The sequence below is a fragment of the Columba livia genome, chromosome 5, assembly GCF_036013475.1.
Source record: "Columba livia isolate bColLiv1 breed racing homer chromosome 5, bColLiv1.pat.W.v2, whole genome shotgun sequence".
Lineage (NCBI taxonomy): Eukaryota > Metazoa > Chordata > Aves > Columbiformes > Columbidae > Columba > Columba livia.
In genome coordinates this window covers 60,576,411-60,593,755 of record NC_088606.1, presented here as the reverse complement: position 1 = coordinate 60,593,755, position 17,345 = coordinate 60,576,411, and the positions used below count along the sequence as shown (strand labels likewise).

The 17,345-nt window shown below is 37.3% G+C and overlaps 1 protein-coding gene across 7 annotated transcripts in view; it reads left to right on the top strand.

Moving 5' to 3' along the window:
- KIAA1549L (KIAA1549 like) overlaps positions 1-17,345 on the top strand; it is a 131,602-nt gene that overhangs the window by 101,131 nt on the left and 13,126 nt on the right. For all 7 annotated transcript variants that reach the window (XM_065065347.1, XM_065065344.1, XM_065065346.1 and 4 more), the window contains 3 exons: positions 4,392-4,521; positions 9,952-10,299; positions 17,005-17,102. In XM_065065347.1, the coding sequence (XP_064921419.1) occupies positions 4,392-4,521; positions 9,952-10,299; positions 17,005-17,102 (576 nt within the window). The remainder of the gene's footprint in view (positions 1-4,391; positions 4,522-9,951; positions 10,300-17,004; positions 17,103-17,345) is intronic.

Genomic DNA, 17,345 nt, shown 5'->3' with positions numbered 1-17,345 from the left:
CTGCCCTTGATGGGCCATTTCCCAGGGTTGCACTGGTCAATGAAGAAAAAAAGGTGCTGACTTAACTGTATATTACATCCTTGCTGTGGAAGGTCTGGGGCATCATTTCCTTGTGCAGCATTCCAGTGAGGGAGGAATAAATTGCTCCAGGTGCACTGAAAAGGTAAGATACCAAAAACTCTGTACAGAGCAGTCCTGCTCTGTCTGCACAATCTGTCCCGAAGATATAAATGAAACAGTAGAAACTTTTATTAAGATGTGTGCTGTATGTATAGTGCAGGACTGAGGCATTACTTTGGATATTTATTACGTGTCTTGTACCACGCTGGAAATGTTTAAAACATTGCACACAAAGCTTTAATGCTAGCCATCTGCATTTTGTTAAATATACTGATGTTTGTTTGTTCATGTGCCAATGTGCTGAAAGGTCCTGATACACATTTGTTTTCTGCGTCTTTTCTGATGTGTTGTGTAAACCTGTCATAGTGTATTTGAGATAGTGATCACTGGCATGATATAAACTGCTTGAAGGCAGGTATACTGCTATAGAGGAATGATTTCCTTGTGTAGCTGAACCATAAAAGGCTGACTGCTGCATTTACTTGTTAAAAATACAGTCTGCATCCCTACATGGGAAGAGAGAAGAACCATTTCTGCACTTTCTGTAAAGACATGAAGCATTTAATGAACTTCACAGATGTTGCAGATGTTTCCAAGCAAACCAATTCCAAAGTCTATGCTAAAATTTCCATACAAATACCTGGAAATGGGCTTGATACACTGCAACACACATGACACCATTATTTGCTTCATTTTTTGAATTAATAATAACATTGCTAGTATGGCACACTGCTGGAGGAAAACCTTGAATAATACTGCAAGGTAACATGGGGTTTGGTTATTGTTAAATGAATCAAAACAATTTTATTTCCATAATGAAATAAAATTGATTTTAAAGCAATCTAGATTAGCATAAAATTTAAAAGATTTTATTTCTAACTTTTTCTGCTGTGTATCATTACAGTTACAGCAATTAAAATCTCAAAAATTGTCTTTTTTAAAAAATAATATCACTTAGGAGTAAGTCTAAGATTTTGAAGTTTCTAGGGAGAAGGTCTATTCCACTCTTTTCTGTTTTGCATATATTCCATTAACTTAAATTACACTATTACAGCATTTCCAAAATCTATGAGAAAAAAAAGATGCAGTTGATTACGTTGTTCAAGATCATCTTTACATTTTGGGTTTGTGTTAAATTGTATTTAAAAGTGATTTACAAAACATCACCGCTAAATAATGTTATTTGTTCAAGAACAAACAGCTTTGTGCTCTTAGTATCTTTGAGTCTTCTGTACCGTAAAATTCATGTTTTAAAATGTTCTAGTTGTGTTCCCAGAAGGCACTTGCTAACCCATTTGAATGCCAGTTGTTAGCGTTCATACCTCCTTTCTCATTAGTAAAAGTTTCTTAAATGAGCTAATTGGCAATCTCAAGGCAATTTTTAAGAGTCTACTGATGATACACACTATTCTGGGGTTTGCTTTAATAGTTTTTAATGAGGTCAAGAATCTGCATGTATTAGAGAGCTGTATATTTGAATCCCTTAGAAAATATATCACAACTGCATCAACTAAGTTATCGACCTATTGTAAAATGTGTATGAAATTTTAGAGACCTTTAATGTAGGAACATAAAGATTGTCAGATCTGATTAGCCTTAGCATAACCTAGTTCCCCATGTTTTCTGGCAGTACTGACACTATAGTCTTGAAAGAAAAAAACATGAGGCACTTTAATTTATTCAGGATTATATTTAGAGGGGAAATTTGTTCTAAAACCCCTGCTTTTGCTCTGCTTTGGCAGTGCAATTGGGACTTTCAAACATGCGCATGAAGATTCGTGATTAAAAGTTGAGCAGAAGTTTTTGAAAGTTGCTTAAAAATTAAGTATATGCTTAAGTACTTAGTTTTATCAGAAGCATGAAATAGGTTTTTAGTTTGTTTTGTTTGGTTTTGTTTGCTTGTTTGTTTGTTTTTTGTTGATTCTGATAAGGTAGATGTTTGTCTTCCTGGATTACTGCAAATCAGTTTCCGTTCCTCTAATCTGTCAAGGCATAAAGTTCTGTTGACCAAATCTGTAATATCTGAAGAATTATTTCTTCTTATTACTGAAATCATTTGGACTGCGTTGTCTTTTCATTTCATTGATGGCTCTGGAGAGGTTAAACCATGAAGTCTTTGTAATTGCTGAATGGAACAGAGGCTACTTAATGTGTTTTCCTCTTATGTCACTTACAGAAATGGTCTTAGGCTTTTCAGTATCTCAAATATCGTAGTAGATGTCTTTGTAATCAGTTCAGAAAATCCCGAGCATTTCCAAATCAGGATACCCTATTTTTACCCCACTTATTAACTGAAATAGATCTCTCTGCCACAGGCTTACTTAACTTCAGTACAAGCATTTTCTTTGCCCTTCAGTCAAACCTTAGCACAAGACTGTATTTTCCCTCAAGTTACCTGGCAAGCATAGGAGAACGTTGGAAAAGTCACCCAAGTCTTCTCCTATTGGCAGCCCCTTTCAAATTTCTGCTTTTGGCTCTTCTTTGATTCCCAAAATTTATCAATCATGGCAGAAAGCCTGTTGTGCTCTGGCTGATGTTTTTTGCCTTGCTGTAGCCTCCAAATCATCCTAGTGCAGCAGCAATCTTGTGCTAAGATTTGATTGAAGGGCAAAAAATGCCCTTTTTAAAACTTGTCTAATGTAAGAATGTCCTTGGATGAATGTGATACACTAAGAATGTTTTTACTTTCTCAGGAATAAGTGAGCAACATAATGTTGTGGACACACAGCATTGCTGCAACATTGCTACTTGGGTAGTACTACCTACCCAAGACAACCTTGTGGAAACAAGGAATAAGTGTACGTTTCCAGTCAGTCTGTGAGGGTTAGTTGAGAACTGCTGGCTTCAATTGCCAGAGGAAGGGACAATTTATCCTGGCAGGTGTGGATAGCCATCCATCTGACCTAAGTGCAGACACTGAAGAAGCAGGTCACTTCCAAATCTGTATTGTTGCACCTTTGCTATATCTCTTACTATTTTTGCTAAGCATAGTGACGAGGGCTGGTCCAGTGGCCCCCAGCTTGTGTTGGGGATCCATCTGATAGCACGATGCAAGTATTCAGGTGTAACTCTTACCGTACAAACAGAGATTGAAAGTGTGAATTCAGACACAATAGTGCAACTTCTCTTACTTTACTATGAACATCATCAGGTCCCCTATGCAAAATGAGCAACACATGGACCTGATCTACTTGTAATATTTTGGATAGAATAATTGCACAAAGCAGAAAAATAGCATGACTTGGCAAAGATAACTTTGTGTCAGGCTTTAACAACAGTGTAGTGTAGTCACTGTGTTAATAAATGAAGCTGGCATGTCATTATTTGATTTGTCACAGATCTCCAATGGGAAGATTGCTTCCCTGGGAAAATGACTAACGGCCAGATACACTATGAGAACAGCATCTTCCGAACTTCTTTGGTTTAGATGTAGACTTCTTAAAAGATGCAGCTTGATGAAGTATGAAGTTCCTGTATCACGACTTGGCAACCGCTCCTGAAGAGTTTATGTACAGATATGTTCTGTGTCTTACAGAGAAATGCTATATAACAATAACAAGAAAAGAAATGGTTGCATTGGAAAGATGACAGGATATTTTGACTATTGAAGTATATGCCATCTTTCAAAGACCTTTGCAGCTGAGCACACAGTGGTGAAAGCTCAGTGCCTGGGGATGCCTGTGCCCAGTGCTGCTCCAAAGCAGTTTAATCCCAGGGAACACAGCTCTCTGGTAAAGTTGTGGCCAGCTACCAAACCGTCTGTTTAAAAACAGCATCTTGCAAGCAGTTCCCTCCCACTCCCGTCTCTCTTCATGTTCGCTTTGCTGGGTGTTTGTTTCAGTGGAGCGTTATTCTGCTTCTCTCTTGTTGCTCAGGATCAGCAATCAAAATCTCTGCTCCCCGTCTGAGTGTATGGGAGGTCCTGTTATTTTTTAATAATAACATCTATTTATTTCTTACTCAATTGAATCATATCAGCTGAGGTTAAAAAGGTTCTGATATCTTTTTGGGTCATATTTCATCTGATAAGCTCCCATATATGATGTCCATGTGTTTTACTTGATTTATTTTCCTTAACAATAAACAAAATTAATGATCTCTTAAATAATGTCACCGATTTCTAGCACTTCCATATACATAGAAAGAATATCCTGTAATAAAGTGGCATTTTTGTGAACCTTGTCATTTTAGAGTAAAGGTGAGTATTGAAAACTGCTGCCAATAACTTCTTTTCTTTTTTTTTTACTGTTTTCTTGTTTCATATTTTCTAGGCAACCGATAAAGAACTCAGTGTACAGAAGCAGACAGTCGTTGAACAGTCCTAGCCCAGGAGAAACTGAGATGGATCTTCTAGTGACTCGAGAAAGACCTAGACGTGGAATCCGTAACAGTGGATATGACGTAAGTTTATCAGATATATGCAGTGAAATTTGCTCAGCAAAGTCTTAACTTGTTCCTAAAACCAGGAAACTACTGATAAGCTACAAGTCAGAGTGCCACTGGACATTTAATGTTATAGCCTGTTATGTGCTCTCAGCATTCTGGAAAAGGCTCAGGATACTCAGAACACAGACTCTTTCACGTACTTTGTCGCCGTACGTCTTTTTACAGTCTGACCTTGAAAAAAAACATTTGGCCCAAAACTCATTATTTGCCAAAGTATTAGATTTGGAATTTATATACTTCTTCAAGGTATGCAGCCACTTAAATGATACTGAGCTTATTTTCATTGCAATTAAAATCCTCTGTTCTGTACCCCTGGTGCTGCTGTCTTGATTCAGAGGAATGGACAGTCAACTTCTGGGAATTTCAGTAAAGTCCGGATGTCAGTGTTTTGTGGAAATCCCCTATGAATGATATTGTCCTCTTACTACAGCAGAACTGAGAAAGTTTTAAATAGGTGAATGTCAAAACCGGCCAGAGGAGATGCTGGTCTATGTTTCAAGGAACTTGCGTGGCCAACACAAAACTAGGTTAGTTGTCCTGTCAGTATGAACATGTACTGGGTACAACTTGGCACTGTATGGACCCAGAATGAGGATAAAAATAGTCACCACAATGGGATAATGTAAAATGTCTCAGTCCTTTGTCACATGTACAAAAAGTGTAGCTCAGCCATCCCTGAAGATTAGTCTAAACTATTCTGGAAAATAAAGAAGTTCATCTGGTGGTTGTTCATCCTCTAAGTTCTATAGAGGACAAGCGTTTTGTGTGGGGCTTAATTGTCAACTCTCTCACCTGCCAGGGATGCGTTTTTAGCAAGGTGAAGGAATGTACCAAGGTCAGGGAATGTGTTCAGGGAAGTTTAAATCTTTTACAGAATTCTTCGGGGCATGTTGTAGGTGTCACGTTTCTTAAACGATTTCCTGCGTGTGGACACTTCCCATCAGATTGCATGAGTCATGTTGTGCCATGTAACCGGGATGACTGGTTCACTGCTTCCTGAGGCATTAGAATACACTGCTGTAGCCTGGAAAAAGAACAGTATAACCCTTTAAAATAGGTGTTACATTTTGCAAGAAAAAATGTTTTTCTTCTTTTATCCCATTTAAATGTTTCCTTTATTATTGGTGATTTCTTAGGTAATAAAAACATTGCCAACCCATCCTTTCCACTGCATCCTGAGAATTGTATGTTTCCAGAAAGCAAGGGATTTTTTTAACATGCTAATAAAAGGTAGTGTTTCATAGGTGGTATCTTCCTGAAATGAATGTTGAAAACATTTTGGGAGCAGGCATAGCCTCCTGCTATTAGTTCAAAATATTTCAAAAATATATTTTAATATATTGTGTATGTTATATATAAAATATAATTTAAAGAAAAATTGTTAAAAAGCTTGAAAGTAGATTAATGAGCTTATGCAGGTTCTGAAATGTCCTAAAAATAATTACAACTCTGAGATCTGTGCACATCACAAACAAGTCTGCTTTTGCCTTTCTTTTAACGTTCCAGTTGAGCAAGTTGTCCATGGCATAGCCTTTTTTACTGATAAGTTATATAAAATCCCTTTTGCTCAATGTGCTGCAGATTCACTGCAGTGCACCTCTTCTAACTCTGAATGTGTTTCCTGCCTGAAAGCAGAGGAATGCCAGGGGAAAATGGGACAGGATGTCGAAATTTAGTTCCCAAGCCTCAGCTTGCAGCGTGGGCTGGTTTCCCTCGCTCTCGTTTGAGGCTCCACAAAGCTGTACCGAGCGTCTGACAGGCTCGGTCTCCCAGGATACCCATGGATGGGCACTTATGTCTATATTTATGGAGGGAATTCATATGGAACTCACCAGTGGTGCAACTAAACACTCCGTAAATCTGATCTCTGCAAATGTGTGAAAAAGGGCTGATTTGTATGCTGAATCTCATGTCCTTTCTTTTTTATACAGTAACATCCAATACCATTTTTTGACATCTAATTTGTTCTTCTAGAGGTTCCAGCCTTCTCAGAGTCCTGTTAACAACTTCCTCCAGTATGTTGTTTAGCAGAAAGTCCTGCCAAAGAAAAGTGAAATGTGTGTTTTATAAGCAGTTCCAAATAATTAAATTCATTAATCAAATAGCTCATATCATCTTCAAGTCATGAGGATTTTTTATAGAATAACGAATTACTTTTATTTTCTTTTTTGAGATGTTACCAGTATGCCCAGATTATGTGTTGAAGTTTCTCTTCCCAAATGTGTTGAGAGCTTGTCTATTTTTATTTCTATTTTTTTTTTAAGAAAAGAGACTAAGATCCCCCAGATTCTTTAAAAAACTCTTAAGAACTGCCGGATTCGTATGCACAACCAAATAATGAGAATTTTTGATCTGCATGATTTTGCTTTGTCCTTTAAATGGGAGAGAGAAGTAAGAGCTCAGAAATCTGCCATTCCATACTACTGATTTATTTTTTTTTTATTTGTGTCTTTTTGGTTCCCCTTACATAAAATATTTCTAATATTTCAATTATAGTTTTCTAAAAAATATTTCATTCCTTATAAGTATTTTTTGTGATATTTCTCTGAATTGTGGTTCTGTTTCTCAGAGCTAAAATCTGGTAATGATATAAGGTCAATAATTACAATCCTTTCTGTATATAATATGTAGCTTTTGTATTATTTTGGAGTGCACATTCTACTGTTTGATATTTTGAGTATATTACTTGCCCTTATAGCACCATTTGTAGGTGGATTATTATTGAACAATTCTATCTTTCAATTTTAAATAATCCCAACAGATTTTAGTATCATTACGTTCACCTAGCAAGTAGATTAAGTGAACTTTATTAACATGTTTATTATGTCCAACACACTTACAGACAATGGTGGGTACAGCAAATGCTATAAGGAGAGGGTCTAGAACCACTAGATTGCCAATGAGATTTGTGCTAGGGCAGAAAATATTCAGGCTGGTTTAGGTGTGTAAAATCAATAAAATTATCTCATTATATATGTTTAAGAGATCAATATGCAAAAGAATTTACTGGTATAATTTTAGAGATATAGTTAAATGAACGCAGCTCCTCAAAAAGCTTACAGATAATTGCTCACTTGAAGAATTTTACAGATATAGTAGCAGCAGCAGTTATGCCAGTAGTATATAAAGTTTGTCTCTCAATACGGGACTTTATTTACCTTCTTCATGTAATTCCAGTTCCTTGTATTACATAGTAACTGTGTTTGAGCAATATCCAGATTTTTATAATGACAATGTTAACTTATAATGGCATCTATTTATGATACTTATGTATTTCAACTGATAGGAGAGCAAATGATATACATCAGAAAGTGACAGGATGAATTCAAATAAATTTTAGAACTTGAGGAAAAGTAATGGCCACCAGTCTCCTCCAAAATCTTCATGCCAACTTTTGTATTGATAAATCAAAGCTGACTAAATGTTGACTGCTAGTATGTATCTTTTATTCATGTGACATATTTTAGACATTCTGTAGAGGTCTAATGGCTTCACCAAGGAGTTGTAGTAGATAATCTGATTTATTTCAGCATTGGGTACTAGTAGGTCTCTTGTGGGATTCCATTCACTGACATTTGTACAGTCATAAAGACATAGAAGGATCATGGTTCTTAATCACCCAGCTTGGACAGTATGATTTCAGAGATTCTTGGTTTGCACCTCTACAAACTGCCTTTGCATTTTGTAGCCAGACTTCTAAAATCTACCTGATTTTTATTTACCCTACCCTATAACAACACAAATAACAATGGAATGAAAATGCAGGAAGAAAATGAAGGGAAACTATTTATTTTAATATTTCCTACAAAGTTTTTCAGTTTAAGATAACTTTGTGTTGTTCCTCCCCTAATCTGATGTGTATACCACTTAGGAAGCCTGTAGTTAGGTTTGTGGTTTTGAATTTGGATAACATGCCATATAACTATATAAATTATGGTTTAATTCTAATATGCAAATGATTCATTATTGTATTGATTTTCCCTTTTTATTGCTGTATTTTCATTAAGTACAAAATATAGCTATAGTTATACCAGCTAAGAGAGAAAACAAATTAAGATTTTTGTTTAAATTTATTGTCAAGAAAAAAATTCAGTTAGGTAATTTCCTCTGCAAACGAAGAAACGTCTGCTGTGATTGTCCTATAGCACATACAATGATACATAGCTTGCAAAAGGTTGGGGGCACAGTTGTTTGTCTGGTCAGGTATAGAAAAGCACTATTATGCGGGAAAGAAAAAAACACACTAGGAGTTACAGAGCATAGAAATAATTTCTCAGAAGAGTGCTGGAGCTTTAAATAAGAACATCCTATTTTATTCTTTTATTTGTGGCTATTTAAAATGTTAACACAATTCTAACCACATGCTATATATAGAAGGAGTTACATATCCTATTCTTCATTCCATTTATCCTAGCATCTTAAATGCATTTTATTGGTAGTTCAAGAATTATAAGCAATTGGTTGCTTTTTCAGTTTGCCTGTTTGAAGTATATTTTTTTAAAACTATAGGCTGTAAAACTACTCTTACAGTAATAAGTACTGTAGTAGAACACAGACGAACTTAGGTATTTCACTGTCAAGTTTTTAAAATGTGATGTTGTCTTCTGTCTTGGAGTTACAGCCAAAAAAATCAGGGGGGTGATTTCTGTCTGTACTTATCCATACAGAAGGAATTACCCTAGGAGTAGCCCTTTAAGTTAAGCCGTACGAGTACTATCTGCTCGGTACAGTATGTGCTTCATTCACTGTTCTCATATCGGTTTTGGATAAATATCTGTGTAACTCCTGTTCAGTGGCTAGGTGAGACAACTGAGCTGGGTCAGGATATTTTCTGCAAGGGACAGGACCTAGTTTGTGGTGTCATTTTTAGTGGTCCTCACTGGGTTAGAAAGTTCAGGAACACTCTTGAACTTGAATTCTTCTGCAATTTTAACATGTGAGAATGGACAAAAGAATTTCAGTCATTGTAGCTGTAATAAGTGATCCCTTGTAAGGGGTTCTTCATAATGATGGTACTATTTGGAGAACCATACTCCTCCTGGCACAGTTGTACTCCTGTTGATAATAATAACGAAGAAAAGAATTTCAACGTTAATTCTAATTGGTTTTAAGTGAGTCATTGACAATTTAATCTGCTACAGAATGACCCTGCTAGTTTTCACAGCAAAAACAATATAGGATATGAAAGAGTCTTTGAGTCCCTGGTTATTATACTTGTCTGTGTCATATCACTGCTTTCCAATATTTGTCATGTGTCTATATTGTCACGATTCCTGACTTTGTATACGTTATATCTGTGTTGGAGAATGTTTTGTATAAAGCAGCACAAATACTGTCTTTTTACAAATACTTTTTACATATACATGCTTTTATTCCATCCAACAGACTGAGCCTGAAATTATAGAAGAAACAAATGTTGACCGTGTCAATGAGCCTCGGAGTTACGCCAGGTCCCGTCAGGCCAAAGGCCACTCGGAGACCTCAACTTTAAGTTCTCAGCCCTCCATTGATGAGGTTCGACAGCAGATGCATATGCTCTTGGAAGAGGCCTTCAGCCTGGCCTCTGCGGGCCATGGAGGACAGAGCAGGCAGGAGGCCTACAGCTCGGCCCCACACCTGCCCTACTCAGAGGTTGTGACCAGCGCTCCTGGTACCATGACCCGACCTAGAGCGGGGGTACAGTGGGTACCCACATACAGACCAGAAATGTATCAGTACAGTTTACCACGACCAGTAAGTGAAACTTCTCTTTGATATCTTGTAATATCAGAAAGATATTTCTACTCTGAGACACATTTTTTTTAAAAGAAGTAGCCCCATTTACATGCTTAAAACCAGATGTAAAGCCATGCTTAGAGTAAATAGCTATAAGTAGTGGGGTGTATGTATGCTTACCATACCCATTTCTTGCAAGAAGACTCAGTATACATTTTATCCACAGGGTTGTCTTGTCTAAATTGTGCTTGAAGTAACGGGCTGCACTAAGCTCCAGGCTTTTCAACAGATCAAGAACTTGTTTGTGTGTCATAGAATCATTTATGTTAGAAAAGACAGTTAAGATCATAATGTCCAGCTGTTAACCTGACACTGCCATATCCACCACTAAGCCATGTCCCTAAGCACCACATCTAAGTGTCTTTTAAATATCTTCAGGGATGGTGACTCAACCACTTCCCTTGATAGCCCATTCCAATGCTTAAGTGAAGGATTTTTTCCCAATATCCAATCTAAACCTCCCCTGGCACTTGAGGCTGTTTCCTCTTGTCCTATCTCTTGTTACTTGGGAGAAGAGACCAACAGGCACCTCACTACATTTCAGGTGGTTGTAGAGAGTGATAAGGTCTCCCCTCAGCCCCCTTTTCTCCAAACTAAACAGCGCCAGTTCCCTCAGCTGCTCCTCATAAGTGTAAGTCATGAGATCATGAGCATGAATTATGCATTTTGTCTCCTCCTATTCACTGAATGCACATTAAGAAGGAATCTGGTTTTGCAGAACAGCTCTGTAGGCAGCTGGGTACGAAGTATTCAACACTTCTGCATGAGGTCCATCACTGAAGAGCATCAAATGTAATAATCAGAGTGACCTTTAATGAAATCTTGTAGTTATAGCTATTGGCTTGGGACTCTAGAGATGGTTTAATTCCAGGGGCTTCTTGGTTTACCTTATGTAAGTGGCTCTTTATCCCTCATTTTCTAGCCTTAAATGATGGCTAATATGTCCTTACTTCATAAAAGTAATAAATAAATAAGGAACTGAAATCCATGCATGGAAATTGTTAACGGAATACTATAGGTATCTAGATAGGCATTGCAGTAGCACTGTGCATACCCTTGGCATGTTAAACTATCCCTGAATTCCCAATAATCCCAATAAGGTATTCTGAAACTCAGAAAAATAGCTAAGCCAGAGATGACTGCTTCCAGATATATCAAAATGAGTGAAAAGTTGTTCATTTTTTTTGTCAGAAATGAATATTTTTTTGAAAGAATGCATTTCAGTTTGAGAGCCTTATTTGAGCTAGAATAAGAGAATAATGCAGAAAAATGTCCTCAGTTCAAAACAACTACTACTATGACTTCCTTCCATGACAATAAAAAAATACATTAAGGGATGCTGCTTCTGAACTATTGTGAACATATTTGAAAGCAAATGGTGCTGCCTGCAAAGGTTCAGACTGGTGCTATTTGAATCATGCTAAAGGTTATTTCTGGCACTTTGAAATTGGTCTGATGAACTTCATACAGCATATAATCATATTTCATGGTTCAAATTCAATTACAAGCATAAGAGACAGCTAATGGGTAGCCAATTACTTTGACACTTGAAACAGTCTTTCTAAAATGAGATTTAAAATATTGTATGGTGACAGATTTTTAGAAAATATAACAGCCATACTTTTTTGAATGCTTCACTGTTTTCTTTCTAAGACTCATTACTTTTCTAAATCGTTAGGACATTTAAGCATTTGCTTATCCTTCTGGCATTTTGAAGATAGTGTTAAAAAATTCCCTGAAGATAATTGATCGCCACAGATTAGGATAGTCACAGGCTACTGGAATTTGGATAAGGGCTCTTAATTCATAGTTTTCTGCATATTAGTTTCACAAACAGAAGCTGTACTTTAAGCCATTTACTGGTTTGTTCTCAAATGGGGCTGGAGGACTGGAATTGAAAATATCTGGCTGAGATGTGTGTGGGAAGTGATCTGTGGGTAGGAAAAACATGCAAAGATTGCTGCTCACTGAGGAGTGAGTGAGCAGCCTCCAGCAGCTTTGGGGATGAGAGTTACCTGACCACTGGGATGCTTGTGATGTGGGGGAAGATGTTACTTCTGCAAGCCAAGAATTATTTATTTTTGTGCTTTCTTAAAATTCAGTTCTTAGTGGCAATTAAAAGTCAACATTAACAATGCTGTTTTAATTTGAAATCTGTATTCAAGAGAGTTTTGCCTGCTTAGATGGAACAAATGCAGACATTGGCTTTACTGTTGGGTCTCTAGATACAATGCAAGTATAAAGATCTTCAGCCCATTGCTCTTCCGAGATCTGGCCCTTTGCAGTCCAGTTACACCAGACTCTAAACTCTTTACAAGATCTTACAGACTTTCCAGCAACTTGAGTGCACTTTCAGGTTTTATTATTGCAAAGACACTTCAGAGGTGATCCAAGTGCTGCATAAGATTTCTAGCACAAATGTTCCTTACCTTTATAAAGCAGAAATTGTAAATGGATCAAGGGAAAAGAGGGAAAATCTGCATGCATATCTTCATCTTAGCATTTCCCTCCATGCCATATGCTTTCATGTCATCAGAACCACTTCAGGTTTATGTTTCTTCAGGTGTCCTCCAAGTTACAGATCTTTGATTTTTCTGCAGTCAACTTCTTGGCTAGTCCCACCATCAAAGAATTGTGTATCTCTCCAGAGAGTTCATCTTTCTTCTTTTCCCTTTTTATTTTCCCTGTTGAGATCGTCTGTGTTTTTACAAGCTAGCATTAACACTTAAATTCTCTGTAGCTCTTGTGAGGGAATGCTTGTCTGTCAAACTGCTCATGCGTGACCTGTGATAACAGGATTCCTTCATCTCGGGCTTGTGCCTTTTTCTGGCAGAGAAAAGCTAGGAAAAAACGAACTCTTAGTGTTGTTCTGGAGCCTTGAAAAATGGGATGAGCAATAATTGTCTGGGTCCTTGTCATCCAACTGGTGTACTGGAGGATGGAGTTATAGTGTCGAGTGTTTAACACAAGCCCGACCATTAGCGTTGTGCCTCAGCAGATCATGTTAATGCTTTGGAAATTCACACACCTTATCTGAGTGGAGAGCTACAGTCGGGGGAGAAAACCCCAAGCTTTTTATTACAGGACTGGACTAGTTCACATCTTTCCACTTTAGTGCTCTGGAAAAAGGAGTGAGCGTAACAGAGCTCTCGGTCCCGAGGTGAGAACTAGCACTGTACAACAGGCACTGATGGACAGACATACAGACTGAGTGACTGGTAATGGATCCAGGTCCTCAGCGCATCTCTTCATTTAACAGAGGGAAAGTGACAGTGTTTACCGAAGTTCAGTTACTTTCAGTAAGTTACTAAACTAAATATGTAACAGGACAGCTAGCAAAGCAAACCCAAATCCAGCTGAAATCAATAAGTTTGTATTATTCCGGGGTTGCAATTTAATAATCAAATTAGTTAAATCATTCAATGAGTAAACAAAGACGCTGCCCTTTTAATTTCTATGGTAAGATGTAAGGAGGTGATTATTCCTGTAATTAGAAGGCAACATTGAATAATTTCACAAACAAATCTGTAAATTGGAGGTGGTAAAATGTGAAATGTAGCTTTAAAGCTACCTGCAATGTTTCTCCTTTAGACTTCAGTTATTGCGTGCTGATTTAACTTTTCTTTCCTGCACCCTGACAAGGGTTACCTTAGACTTTTGTCTGATCAGCACTGGTGCAGGTGTCCACTGGTGGCAGGACTTTATCTTCCAGAGGGTCGTGTTGTGTCTCTCCTGGACCCAAAGGTTGCAGTTTCCCTGCTAAACTGCACTTATTACTTTTTATAACTGCACTGTTTTACTTTTTCAGCTTTCAGTGTTTTAGCCACAAGAGACTCTTTCACTGGCATTTCTTTTCTTCCTGAAAGGGTGATGTGAGATCTATACTCCAGTACAAGTGCAGTCTGTCCTGAATCTGAAATTTGATTACTTTTTCCAGTAATCATAGCTTTTGTATTATACATGTCCTCATTTTTCAACAAAATAGAGTTTGGAGTCTCTCTTTTTTAAGGTGTTTTTTTTTTTTGGTATGGGGTTTGGGGTTTTTTGTGAACAACAAAAGTGATGCAACATTTTTTTTAAAGGATAAGCTCATTTTAAAGAATAAAACTAGACAAATTTCCTATGAAATCAGCATCTTCATACATGCTGGTGTGTGTGGGGTTTTTTGTTTGTTTGGTTTTTAGTTGTTTGTTTTTTGTTTTTTGTTTTTTTTCTCTTTGGATTTACGACAGTGTATGAATTTCAGTGAAGTGACTTTATTTCTATAATCATGCCAGTTAGCTTAGAACCTAAGGGCTCATCTAAATCTACAACAGACAGGCCTCATTAGTAAAACTTTGGTTTAATTTAGCCTCTGATTTTTACTATAGAAATTTTATTAGAGTTCCCTCTCATAACCATTTTGGTGTCTGTGGAAGCTCAGCACAAAGAGGACTGACTGCTGTCCCCAAGCACAGACTGTTCCTCAGCATGGATAGCAGATCTTCTAACAGGATTTTTCACCTTAATGGGATTTCTTCTGCCTAGCCATTAGCAAAATATTGCCACTTACTCAAAATGGTTAATCTCCTATATAGGCAGCAAAATAAGTACTTTGGTTTTATATTTCACTTTTTCCCCCTCAAGATTTTCAGTGCAAATCACAGCACATTTGTGAACTGTTCTTTGTGATCCCTTAAAACGCCTCCTTTGATGTCTGTATTCCAAAGCACAAGAGAAACCCCAAATCTACCTCTGTGTCTACCCTGTTATACTCAAACAGCATCTGGAGTCATTGACCATGCTGAAACATTATGTCACATGCTGCTCTTTTAAAACTGAACGGGGAAAAAATATAATTTCCTACTTTGTACAGATGCATACTGAGAGCAAGATGTGGGATGAAAGGCTTGTGGAGCCAGAAAGAAGCGTTTGGTTCAGCTTGAGAGAGCACTGCCAGATTTCCAAAAGCAGGAGAGGTGTTGCAGACCATTTCAAGTCCAGCACTATTAGGAGAAATCTAATTGATGTTTTCTTTGATTCAAATAAAATTTGCATTTTTCTATAGAGTTCTTTCATTAAAAAATGGTATTTCCAACCCCTGGCTAGGAAATGTATCATTGCCTCTTTAGACTTTTTTTTTTTTCCTACCTAAATATAGAAATACTTTAAATACCATTGCAGCATGATGAAAGTAAATATTAGGAGACTTTGTAGGTGGCATGAAAAGAAAAAATGATTTTCATAGACGTGGCTTTGAGGGACTCTATCCTGCTTTAAAAGGGGTGGCAGTGAGAGGCAGGAGAAAGATGCTTGGTCTGCATTGTTTTTCCCTTAGAGACACTGACACCAACAGTCAGTATTTGATAAGTTACCCTTCCTCTGTGTTAACACAGCTTTGCAGCTGTTTGAGAGAGAAGGTATTGGAACACTGTCTATATGTGTAATTTAAAAAGATTATTACTGAAAGATAGTGGTTTTTGCTATTTAGTGTGGGATTTATATTGCCAAATTCAAACCTAAATGTGGGTGTTAAGTCTGAGCTAATAATGTAAATCCTGTAGGCTCTTTCTACAGGCAGGAGTGACTCATCCCATGGTAAAGTCTTTTTAGCTTTCGCTGCTGCTTGTGGAGGGAGCTTCTCTGGCTAAACCAAATATCTCTTGTCTAGAGGGCCAAATCCCACCATTGGACTTTGAACTCGCTTTTGTCAAAATGCTTATGTCTTGAAACTGGACGGCTTCCTCATAATTTGTTACTTGCTATTGCTCTGATCTTATCAGAGGACTAAGTCCTGTGCATTGCTCTGAAGTATCATCAATAAAAGCATAATTAAAAACAAACAAACAAACACACCCCCCCAACAAAACATAACCAAACCCACAATGAGTTGAATAAAAGTGTCAATGAAGTGCTATAGAGTTATAATCTCTCTGTATTTAAGTATACTTAGCAAAACGATGACCTCTAGTCTATAGCAGTACAAAGAAAAGAAATTTTGCCTTACATGTTTTTTCTTGGGTACCATGGGTTTCATGCACATGATTGCTTGTCCCTCACATGTATTAGTGAGGAAATCCACAACTACTACAGGCAAGATGCTTAATATTGTGACTTAATGGGTGGTCCTATGTTCCTCTGAATTACTCTGCTTTTTCAGAACTGTTTGAGATCTATGTTATTGCTTTAGAAAGTTACAGAGCTTGGGGTTTTCATGAAGATTTTGCTTTTAATCTCTTCAAGGCTGAAAGGAAGAGGTTGAAATATGCATTGCTCTCAGGCGGCTTCACTTCACTAGCGGCTGCTCTGAGGATGTTTTCTGCATCTTTAAAACACTGTGTTTCTGGAGGAAGCGAAAATGCTGAGATCTTTTTCCTGTGGGTCCAAAGCAGCTATTGAGTCTCACATAATCATAACAGATCTGCTTTGCCAGCAAGGTTACAAATGTCACAGAGACATGGTTTAATACATTTAATTTTAATTAGACTTCACCTTGGCTCTGAAATAATTTGCTCGTGTTTTCTTCTACATCCTAAAATCACCCAAACACTGTAAATTCTCAAATAAAATGCAATGCTGAAAAAAGTTACCTTGCTGTTGGCTGGCATGTGAAGCGGGTATTTAATTTCTGAGGTTCTTTAGGTTTCTAATTTGGCTGAGATCTACTTTTTTTCTCCTTTTCAGGCTTACAGATTTTCTCAGCTTCCTGAGATGGTAATGGGCTCTCCTCCTCCTCCTGTCCCTCCCAGAACAGGTCCTGTGGCTGTTGCCTCTCTCAGGAGGTATTTATCTATTCTTTTATTTTAGGTATGATCTTTAAAAACCACTCTTGTAATAAGAACTAGGGCAAACCCTGAAGGGGCAATTATAAGCCACTTATAAAGACATGTTCATGAAATCAGAAACTTGTTGTTTTTACTTCATTTTGTCATGAAGAGGAAAGGAACAGCAATGAATTTTCTATTTGCCAGTCAGTTTCAAGAAAATTAGGAAATCCAGGCTCTGATTTCTTTTAAAACATGCTT